The sequence below is a fragment of the Octopus bimaculoides genome, chromosome 23 (assembly GCF_001194135.2).
Source record: "Octopus bimaculoides isolate UCB-OBI-ISO-001 chromosome 23, ASM119413v2, whole genome shotgun sequence".
NCBI lineage: Eukaryota > Metazoa > Mollusca > Cephalopoda > Octopoda > Octopodidae > Octopus > Octopus bimaculoides.
Genome location: NC_069003.1, coordinates 21,365,657 through 21,378,156, shown reverse-complemented (window position 1 = coordinate 21,378,156; position 12,500 = coordinate 21,365,657). Strand labels below are relative to the sequence as shown.

The window sequence follows — 12,500 nt, the reverse complement described above, 5'->3', positions numbered from 1 at the left end:
ACATAGAGGGGACAAACAAGGACAGACAGTGCGTAACGATCTCAGTGCGTAACTGGTACTTAATTTATCGACCCCGAAAGGATGAAAGGTAAAGTCGACCTCGGCGGAATTTGAACTCAGAACATAACGGCAGACGAAATACCGCTAAGCATTTCGCCCGACGTGCTAACGTTTCTGCCAGCTCACCCAAACCCATAAGGAGTGGGAACCATTTCATAAGTTTCTGTGATGGTTTTTACCCAGTTTAACAGAAAACTTTATTGCATAGTCAGCTTTGAAATTGTCTTCACACACTTGACTGCATTCTGCAAACTAGTTAGCTGTGACAAGCAGTGTTTAGTAGGGTGTGTTCAAAGTGTGTTACAGGACTTTAAATACACTCCTTCAATCTGGAATAAGATGCATAGTAATGATATACTAACATTGCAATAATCAAGGACAGTTATAACTGCTTCTCCTAAAAATGTCTCAAAACTTCTGGAACACACCTTAAATATATATATATATATATATGTATGTATGTGTAATATATATATATGTGTGCGTGACAGTACATTTTAGTCAATACTAATGTGTGTTAGTGGTGTTTTCATTGCCATTAATTAGAAACTGATGTGTGAGTGAAAAACGTAGAGAAAAACAATAACAGTTTGTGTTTAATTAATGGAGATGACTTTTCTGAAATACAACCACACACACACACACACACACACACACACACACACACACACACACACATGTATGTATTAGACTATATATATGAACCTTAGACACTGCCTGATTAAAAGGCTGGATGGTCATGGGCTGGAAGAGTTTAACCCTTTAGCATTCAGATTATTCTGGCAAATGTAATGCTTACTAATCCATATTGCTTTGAATTAACCATAGCTTCATGGTTTTGATGATGTGATTGTATATTACTTGAATGACACTATTAGGTAGGTGTGAGAGGCTGGATCTGGCCAGTTTGAACCTAAAACAAGTAGAATATTTGGGCCAGATTTGGCCAGTTTGGATGCTAAAAAGTTAAGGATTGACTCAGAGCTGAACTATTTTTGTCTGTGTGTGTTTGTTTCAAAATATTTTCTTAGATTAAAAAATTGATTTATATAAAATGTTTAAGAGACAAAATTAAGGTTAACACAGACTTAATGGAAAGCAGTCACTCTAAACACTTATTGCTGTATTCATGTGTGTCTATATGTATATATATATATGTATATATATGAGAAAAATTATATTAATGTGTCCTACTTGTTAAAATTCTATTTATTTATTTGTGCAGCTGAAGATGGCACTGATTTTAAATTGATGTAATGATTGCATTGTTCAATTAAATGGAGCTCCTTGAAATGGTCATATTGCATCACTACTTGATATCCTGTTGCTTATTTTGATATATATATATATGGGGAGGGGTGTATACATGTACGTATATACTTATTATTAAAAAGGCAACAAGCTGGCAGTATCATTAGCACACCAGCCAAAATACTTAGCAGCATTTCATCCGTCTTTATGTTCTGAGTTCAAATTCTGTCATGGTCAGCTTCACTTTTCATCCTTTCTCGGTCAATAAAATAAGAACCAGTTGAACACTGGGGTTGATGTAATCAGCTTATCTCCTCCCTTGAAATTGCTGGCCTTGTGTCAAAATTTGAAACCATTTAAAAAATTTTTTTTTTTATATTAATTATAGAATTTTATGGATGATGTCTTTGTTACAGTTCTGTTTCTGTTTTTGGCGACAGTAGTTTGTGATGTATTATATGAGCTCTTAGTAATTTAGTTCTGTTTTATTGTTGCAGGTCTGTGAGTGGTCGCAATAGCAGAAGTACAAGTGCCACACCAAAAAGTCATCAGAAAACAACTACTCTAAATTCTTCAGATTTCCATGTCAGCCAGAACAGCACCGCCTCAAGTGGCTCGCATGTGTTGGCTGAAAACGCACAGGACAACAACTGCATCACTTCTTCGGCGAGGGTCGAAACTGCTGAGGTGCACAGTGAAAGTTCGTTGTCTGGAAGCCGCTCCTTGAATTCACCAAAACTCGAGTCAGCACGCAGTCACAGCCAACCGGCTATGGCTACCAAGCACGATAAACTCGAGAACGACAATGCCGACGAGAATTGTGAGGATGTCGGCGGCAGTCGAACAAATGCCGCTCAAAGCATAGAGAATGCAGAGTCCAGCGATCATGTCCCCGGCAGAAGTGTTAAGTCAGATTTCAATGGTATATCCACTAGTTTAAGTTCTACTAGGCAGCAGCAAAGTTCGTCAGCCAATCAAATTGCAAATGACAATGATAATAATGTTCAGTTAACTCCCATTTTGAACCCCCCTGCTGGTAATAGTGTCAAAATTCGTAACAAATCGAATAATTCGGCTCCCCACATACCCAAATCCGTTCATTTTCTGGGGTCTCTTATTGACAAAAATGGTAACGATGACCATGACGATGTAAAGGATGATGATGATGATGATGATGATGATGATGATGATGATTTAGATGGTGTCCCCATGAAATGTGTAGAGAGTGATAATAGAATTACAGGTAAATACACTAGGGAAGAAGAGGGTGATTACGACCGTAGTGACGATGACGATGATAGCAATAGTGATGACAGTGACAGTGATGACGAAAACGATGACAATAATCATAGCGATGACGAGGGCTCAGTTGACAAGTTAGAGTACAATGTGTCATTGGAAGAGATAGCGAGCCATACAGATGTTGACTGTTGCGATTCTCTTAGGAAACTCTCTGCTCAGTTTGATGAAGGGTTACATGGTACAGGAAAACTAGAAAAGGCCAAGGAGCGTGTTCTCTCTTGGACTATAGACAGTGGTAATACTAACAACAATCATCTAAACAACAACATTATTACTAACACAGGTGAGGGTGGCATGTCAGTGGAAGAGGATAGGGGCAAGGATGTTGACGTTTGTGTGGGTGTGGTTGTAAATGAAGGAACTGCAAAGGGTAAGGATACTGGTGAGTTGTTTTTAGCCTTGAATGAAGAATCACAAGATAACTCTACTGCAAACAAAGACGAAGAGGCTGGAGGGGATTCTGCAGTAGATGACATCAATGTTAATAACTTCTCTGTTCCTACAGATGAGTCGAGCGAATTCATTACCGAGACTGATACCAGCCCAACCACGGACGATGTGGTCGAGGAAGGTGGAGAAGACACGGTTGCATTTGAAAACATTCCCCGTCTACCGTTGAGCAAGTCACTTAGTGATAGGAGCTTTAGCGAAATGTCAAAGGTCAATGAGGAAGATGAACATCTTCCAAAGTCTGACTCGGGAATTTCTTGTATTGATGAGATAAAGACTTGCAGCACTCTCGACACAACAGACTTGAGTTTGGCCACCAACAACAGAAACGACAAATTCCAGGAAACTCCAAAGCTGACAGATTCCGGAGAGGAACTCGACAAATCACTGACCGATAAAGAATTGTCGTTAGATTTTGATCCTCCTCATGACAACGATTGCAAAAAGCATTTCCGAGATTCCGGTATAGTTGATAGTGTAAATGATCCAAAGTTTGCGGGAATTGATGAGAAATCGTGTGAGAAAGTGATGTCTGATAATTTCATCAATAACAACAACTGCTATCAGACCAATCATGGTACCATTGACAACTGGCCAACCATCAATATTGGTAACTCACAGAATTCTAGTAAGCATGACAATAGCGTAACAAATCCAAATAAGTCGAACAACAATAACAACACTGTAAACAATGTTTCTTTTGTGACAAATGAAAACTTATTGAAAGAAAACAAAATCAACACGGACAAAGACAAGATGAAGAAACTTAGCAAACCAATAAACTTGATTAACGGAAGTGATTTAATCAAAGACATACCTTACATCTTACATCGGCGCTTGAAAATAGACAAAGAGTTGAAGGACGAAACGGAACTGTTTGCCTTAACAGACACTCACTGTGAAAGTAGCGGAGAGAGTCGGCCCCTATCAAACCTTCCAGTTGACAAATTGAATTTGAATAACGAATACCACATCCCTCGGCCTTCTAGAGGCCCATCCCCAAACCGGAGGTCCCCTTCTTGTCGAACCCCAAACGACAGGTCTCCTGTTAGTCCACGAAGGTTCGAGTTAGTTAGCTACCATAAACTGCCTCCCAAGACTAGTTACTCTTGTCTAGATGATACAACAAGCCCATCGCTGGAGAAGGAAATCCTTCAACAGATCCAGAAGCGTGTGAAAAAGCCAATCTCTGTCCAGCCAAAGGACGAGTCTACCGCAGCAAAGGATACTGTCACTGTGGCAAAGGATGCTGTTGCTATGGCAAAAGACACCGTTGCTATAGAAAAGGACCGACCAGTGATAAAAGCCAGTGATGACACAGTAGAAATAAATACAGTTGCTGTAGATGATGATGTTACAGGGAAAGACAAAGAAGCCAGTCCTTCGGCTAATAATTTAAGGGAAAGTGGTGAGTTTGTTACATTCAGGAATCTTCCACCGAAAGACAGTTTCTCATCCATTGATCACACCACAAGTCCAACTGGTGAGACGGGTAACACGAAAGCAGACCAAACGGATGATCCGGTTGTCCAGCAGCGGCAGGTAAGTGGAAATGAAGATAGTGTCAGCCACTCCAGAGATGAACAACCAGCTGAAACAACCCCAGTATGCCGCTCCATTTTGAAAAACAAAGGCTTCACTCATTTACCAGAACCTGCATATGTAATTTCTATCAAAAGAACTGTTGTTATTGACAACAACAATGATGACGACAACGATGACGATGATGATATAGTAAAGGAGGAGGAGGAAGATAATGAAAACGACAATATTGATTTTACGAAGACTAACTCCAGTAAGATATCCAATTCAAGCGAATGTACATTTGTTTCAAGTTTGGTTTCGGCCGGCACCGAGGACTACGGTAAGCAGCAGGCAGCGAGTACCAGTTCCCATCCAACTGACGGCAAGAATTTCCATCGAACGCCTGCCGCAGCCGAGAGCTTGTTGTTGACAACACTGCAAGACGGTGTCGACGACATTGGCAACAATAACTTGCGTGACGATCCAGCTTGCGTAGCAGCTCTGTTATTGAGTCAGGACAACGATCTGAGTCAAAGTGAAAGGAAAATAACATTTAGTACATTCAAGCCTCCGCCTAGCCAAGGATCAACACTTACCAATGAATCCAGTGGTGACAGTGTAAGGAAGAAATCTACAGACATGAAGTGTCTTGTGAAACAGGACTCAATTGTCTCCCCTGCAAAACCGCTGGCTACCATCCGAGAGGAAGACAGCACTTCAGATTCATCAAAATTACAGTCTACTGATGAAAGCATTCCGCTGTATTCCGAAAGTCAGCAGCAGCAGCAGAAACAGAATTCAGGTGAGTTTTATGTAGCTTCCAAACGTCACTCGGTCACTGATGATGCCGATGATTCCAGCCTTGTCGACAGTCCTCTTGATGACTATCCATTAGACATGCAGGACTTACTGGAGCCACTGGAACAGCTCAATACTGACGAGGATTCTGAAGACTTCAATGGGAGCACAACATCTTGCTTGAGAGACAGCGAGACGAGTGAGGGCTACTCAAACCACTCCAACAGAATGTCCATGTCACTACCACACTCTCAGAGTTCCAGTGAAAGTTCTTCGGGAGAGTCGGATAATGAAAACAAAAAGAAGCTTATGAATGCCGACCCTTTAGAAGAACTGGAAAATCTTGATATGACCAAGATGGAATCAAGTGACGAAGATGAAATCTTGCAGAGCAAAAGCTCTGACTACAAGTGTTCTTTGGTCTCTTCTACAATCCCGGAATTTATTGTGACTGCAAGTTCTAGCCCTGACATCCCACATAGCCCAACCGAATGTGCCTCGGGCAATTCACCACATTCAGAATCTCGATCCTTATCTGACTCAGAAGGGTCCATCGAAATGGCCAATGCAAAAATGGTGGAACTGAATTTAGAGATATCTTCACTCGAACTCCGAGGAAGGTGCGACTCGAAAGACCCGAGTTACAAGACCTTCTGCGAATCGTCATCAGACAATACCGATTTTCAGGAAACTGATAGCTCTGCAATCGTCAGCTCTCCAGACAGCTCACAACTATCGCCTCTCTCTCCAGACAACACAATTGCTGATGGTTCACAAAAGGAACAACGAACTAGCGCTGCCGTTTATCAGAACCCTTACGCAGAAACGAGCCTCACACAAGACTTTACTAATTACCCCACATCAAAATAGCTGATCTGTTAATGATTTAGGCATCGTTTTAATTTCTACCCAATTCTGGCAGCAATTCCATTTTAAATTGGGAAATTTCACACATGAAAATATTTTATAATCTTTCAAAGTTGTTTTGGGCAATTATTATTGTTATTGTTATTATAATTTCAATCATGTGTACTCATATGAAAATTAAGCGCATACAATAACATTTTGGTAATATGATTTAGCAGATGTGTTTTCATCCAAGCGTGCTTACCAATTTCTGTAATTGTGACACATATGCACATGTACATATGTGTGTGTAACAGACAGCTTTGCTTTCAAGCATGTTGTATTGAAAATACGAGTGTTTGAATATTTATTAATGTGTATGTGTGTTTGTGTGTGTATGTAATACTCTTTCAAAATATCTGTACTATCAAATCCTAGTACATGTACTAAGGAACTATTCCAGAACATATGTACTGATATTACATGGGTGTATATGTACTAATACACACACACACACACACACATATGCACGCAGTGTCTGTATTCCATCCAGTATCAGAGTACATTTGCTGCTAAGTACCTTTGTGGAGTACTAACTACTACATCATCACACCCTACATATCATTCACTTGCAGTTAGAGTCCTCTCTCTCTCTCTCTCTCAGTATGTGTACGCACATTACGTGAGGTAATATGGACTAAAATAAATCATACCTTAACTTTTCCAAAATTAAATTTCAAATGATTCTGTATATACAATACCCTATGTATAGGTAGGTGTGTGTGTGTGTGTGTATGCATGTATTTATTTATGTATGTATGTGTGTGTGCATATATATATATATGTGTGTGTGTGTGTGTATATATATATATATATATATATATATATATATATATATATATATCATTATCAACATAGTGTTGTTAGAGTAATATTTTACTTTGATAATGTTCTCAGTACTGTCCTACTTCTTTGATTCATCGCATACTTTTATTGTTATTGTTATTATTATTATGGCGAACTGGCAGAATACTTAGTGGCATTCATCCATCTTTACATCCTGAGATCAAATCCCGCCAAGGTCAACTTTGTCCTCCATCTTTTTGGAGTCGATGACATAAGTACCAGTTGAGTACTGGGGGCCAATGTAATTGACTGGTCCCCTTCCCCAAAATTTCTGGCTTTGTGATTATGGTAGAAAGGATTATTATTATTTATCAATTTTCATATTAAGTTGTGTTGTTGTTGTTACCTTTTTTGGCAAGTCATATTACTCTACCTGCCCCAGCCTGTCTGACTGACAGAGTTCCACTCTTCTTCACAGTTGAATGATTGCCACAAAGAAAGGGAAGATAGTTTGGTTAGTAAAAAAGAAAAGAAAAAGAAAAATGACCCCTATAAAGCAGTTTATTTTTGTTGTCACTGGCACATGGCTGAATACAAGGTTTTGGAGATTTTTGCATGTCATAGCCTTGGCCATAACCTCAATATTTCCAGCATTTTATCCTTGTAAAATAAGAAAATATAGTTTATGTTATGTGTGTGTGTGTATATGTATGTATACAGTAACTTAACAATGGTTTAATAGGAACATTAATGGGATCAAACTAATTGGTCATCAGGAGGATCTGCATACACCTTGGTCACTTTTTCCAGATCCAGTAGATAGGAAAAACAAATTTCTCTGCTGAACTAGTTCTAACCATATTCCATGTGAGACATGTCAGTTATCTTAACCAACCTATAGAAAAACAGTTTAACCTAACAATATGCAACAACCCAAATTTGCATAACATCATCCCAGTGTTACTAGTATGGATGTAGGAGAATAAAAGTGATGTGAAAATATTGAGGTAGTGTAGGATAGAGTGGGGTGGGTAATATCGAAAAATATTTTTTAAAAATAAATAATCTCAATTGGACAACTCCCACTTACTCTCTGACACCTGTCTCTCAAAAAGAAAAAAGAAAGATCCTTATTTTCCTCTCATTTTTACTCTCTAAGATTTGAATAATAATAATAATAATGTCTTCTGGAAAATATCATTCAGCAAGGAGTTAAGAAAGGCTGGAAACAATGTCTCCTTCTGTACTGGAGGAAAGAGAAAAGATCTCTATTATTGTTGTTGTTATTATTATTATTGAATTTTGCTTTGTGCTTGTACAACCTGTGTCCAAGTCTCACCGAAAGACCTCAAAAGACAAGTCTTGAGTTCAAGTAGGCATTATGATTAGGAATTAGGAAAGGTGATAACTGCCATGTTTTGGAGGAAGAATGTTGTTTTGTGTACCTTAGGTTAATAAGTATTGTTTTAGAAAATGTGAGTCCCTATGGGTTCTATTTTCTGAATTTCTTCCATTTTTGGATTCTCTGGTATATGAGATTGATAATAATTGGCCCTTTTGCTATTATTCCAAGGGTACTTACAAGTGTGGATATTGTTCTAGTCTTGAGTTTTCACATTCTGCCATTTTTATTTCAAGATCTTTGTACTTGCTCAACTTTTGGTAGGTCTTCACAGATACATTTATATCAATTTGGAGGACACTCATATCAATGAGGAGACATGATTTTCCTCTGAAATCCTTAACTATAATACCTGGTCTATTTGTGTCTACCTTTCTGTCAGTTTGAACAGAAAAGTTCCATAGGATGAGATATGATCTTTTTCAAGCACTGGAGGTGGTTTGTATTCCCACCAGTTTCTTTGATGGGGAAGGTCCAGGTCCTTGCATATCACCCAGTGGATATACTGTGCAGCTATAGCTCTCTCATACCTGTTGAAATACTCTGATTGTGCAAGAAAAGCTACACATGGAGACAACGTGATTGACAGTTTTAGGTTGTTTTTTTACACACTCAACATGTTTGCCTACTGCCATTCTTTAAGATGTTAGCCTGTAGGTAGACATTGATCTTGGGCTGCTATGATAAATGTTTGTCACTGATTTTAAGCCAGAGAACACTAGGAGTTTTGTCAGTATCAACATAAACTCTTTCTGGGTATTTACTATGGAGTAGTATTTCCTGCCATTTGCCATTAAGACTACTTAAAGGCATCATTGTTGTTGTTATTGCTGTCATAATTGTTCTTAGTTCAAATGTTGCCAGAGTCACTTTACCTCTCATGCTTTTGGGGTTGATAAAATTAGTAGCAGTCAAGCACTGGGGTTGATGTAATCAACTTGTTCTCTCTCTCTCTCTCACTCACTCTCTCTCACACACACACACACACCAGATTTCTGGCCCTATGTTAAAATTTGAAACCTTTATCATTATTACTGAGTTATTTCAGTTTCCAATTTGAATATGTTGGACCATTCTATAACATCCAAGCTCAGTAAAACACACATTAGTCCACTTACCAATCTCAGAAATCATAATCATTATTATCGCCATTTCAACAGGTCAGTCTTCTACTAATTGTTGATGTAGAGAAAGAGAGGAATAGCAAATGCCTAAGAGTCCCTCTAATTTTACATTTCAAGTCCTCATATTTCAAGAATGTTCTTCGGAATCTAATCTGTTTCTAGTAGTACTGTCTTCTGAAAGAAGTTCTGTGTGGATCTTAATTCCAAATTTTACAACCCGTGTTGGTTGGAGTAAAATGTATCACCCCTACTGCGTGACCCTCCTTCAGTCTCTTTATCATACCTGACACAAAGCACCTCCATTTATACTGCTCAATTGAGGGGTCTTGTTTTGCAAGTTGCTTGGTAACCTCACTAATGCTGGTGCTATGTAAAATGGTTAGCATTAAAGAAGAGTGTTCATTTGTAGAAACCATGCCAAAGCAGGCATTGGAGCTTAACACAGTTTTCTGACTCAGCTCATCCCAAACCATCCAATCCTTGCCAGCATGGAATAAGGATGATGATGATGATGATTTTGGTTGTTATTGTTCCCAAGACATTCCCTCCTTTCATTATCATAATTATCACCAGGCACTCTACTATTTCAATAGCTTCTTGGCAAACTGATGCCACTTTCTCATTTCCATTTCAACACCAGCTGGCTGGACAAATTGGTTCATTAAAAGGATAGCACCATCATTAAAGGGATCAATATGCCAATCACTAGGTTAATCAATCTCCCTCAGAGGAATAACTATGTAAGGACCAGTGCACAGAGATCAGTAGAATACAATGGAATCTTAAGCCACAGAATAAATGTGCTCTCTTGTAAAATGGACTCCCTTATCTGTAGGAAAGGGCTAAAGTTTAGAGACCATTTGTGTGTAGTTAAGAAGTTCATTTTGTAATCCAGTAGTTTCTGGTTCAGTCTCATTGCGGGATACCAAGGGCAGATGTCTTGTACTATAGCCCTCAACCGATCAAAGCTTTGTGAGTGGATTTCATTGATTGAAACAGAAAAAAAGATTATCATATTTGTACATGTGTGTGTGTGTGTGTGTGTGTTTCTTTATATTTATTTCTCTGAAAACCACATGCTACAAGTTGTAATGTTGTTTTCCTGGCTTTCTGCCTTTTGAAGAGAGATCCCTGAACTTGAAAAAAAAACAGATAAATGTTAATGACAGGAAGAGCATCCAACTGTAAACAATGTCTCAGTAATGCTAGCGAGTAAAAATGGATGTGAAACAAAAATGGAAACTATTTTATTTATCAAATAGTTCAGGAACAGCGATAAACTTCTTGGTAATATGTTGATCTGTTCAAAATAGCCAAGTTCCCCTTAAATCGCTGCCTGCTATCTGAGAAAGGGAAGGAAGGAGATGTTAGATAATGTAGCTCTAAATTGAATAAGAACACTATAAGGTTGTGGCTGGAATGCTTCTGATTATAGGCCTCTTTCATTGGCAATGACTGTATTTCCTGATGATTTAAAGAGTAATAATGGTGACTGTTACAGATGTTTGTGGGTGGGGTGTGTGTCAAGTAATAACAGACTCGTAAAACAAGTGGTATAATTAACAGAAGAAATAATAGACATGTCACAGGTTAACGATGTCCTAGCAGTAACTATATATATATATATATATATATATATATATATATATATATATATATATATATATATATATATATATATTGTGATTTAAGGTTCCCTAATTAACTTGTATACATACAAAGACACCTAGAGTCAGTTGTGACTTTTAAAAAAATGCCAGGCAACAAAAGCAGAGATACAGCATGGCCTTAAAGAAAACCTATGGCTTTGATTTATCTTAACAATAACAACAACAATAATAATAAAATACCTGTTTTAGCTACATAGTCAAAGATCACACTGAAATAAGTGATTATGATGATAATCTTCATTAAACATAAGAGCTCGGCTCAACGAGATACAAAAATATGATGAACATCAAAAGAGAGAGAGAGAGAGAGTGGTGAGACAGCATCAATACACACTGTTTTGGTATTCATAGTACATCATCAATATTTATTTATTATATTTATTTGTCCATTCATTGACTCATTCAGTGCTGACTGCTACACCACCTGTGCACGACCATATACCCAACAAGCTTCATGGAAATGAAGAATATTTGTGCTTCGTCCAGAATCACAAGTTACACGTTGTAACGTTGTCGTCATTTCTCCCATCAACAAAACATCTGCTGGCTTTGCACCTTTGAAGATGTATGAGATGAGAGATCCCTGAACTCAAAAAATCCTATAAGGGGTTAATGACAAGAAGAACATCCTGCTGCTAATGTTTATGTTGCATCAAAGTACCCCACGATTGCAAAACAGTGCCAGCCTGACATAAGCACAACAGCTTGGTTTATCTTTTTCTAATCCTATATATTTGCATTTGAGTAAATCTACCTTTCTGGTGGTGATCTGTTCAGATTAAGTTGAACAAGTATTGCCAGTGACTGAAGAACATCTACTATAACATTTTTGATTAGTGGGTTAACAGTGTGATGTGGTTAAGGGATAATGGTCTAGGATCCGGAAGGTTAACATGATGTATAAAATGACTGGACAGAAGACTGAAAAGTATTAATTTTTGAACACCTGTTTTAAATATTCTCTTCTTTTTTTTTTTAACATTTCTATATCTATAAGTGTGATGATTGTAGTAAAATTATCACAATCTCATTTGCATATTTTAATTTTATATTATATATATATATGTATATATATATATATATATTGCCGCGTTTGGGGACCACAAATGTAAAAATTAAAAGTATTGTATATATATATATAAACACACAAAAAAAAAAAAATTTTTTTAAATACTAAACTCGCACACATTTCATGATTTCTATGATAGACCCTTCAAAAAGGGAGTG

At 37.8% G+C, this 12,500-nt stretch overlaps 1 protein-coding gene across 1 annotated transcript in view; it reads left to right on the top strand.

Annotated features, from left to right (window-relative positions):
• Positions 1 to 12,500, top strand: part of LOC106867812 (FERM, ARHGEF and pleckstrin domain-containing protein 1) — a 303,490-nt gene that overhangs the window by 253,376 nt on the left and 37,614 nt on the right. The window contains exon 12 of the mRNA XM_052976041.1: positions 1,809 to 2,233. Coding sequence (XP_052832001.1) covers positions 1,809 to 2,233 — 425 coding nt within the window. The remainder of the gene's footprint in view (positions 1 to 1,808; positions 2,234 to 12,500) is intronic.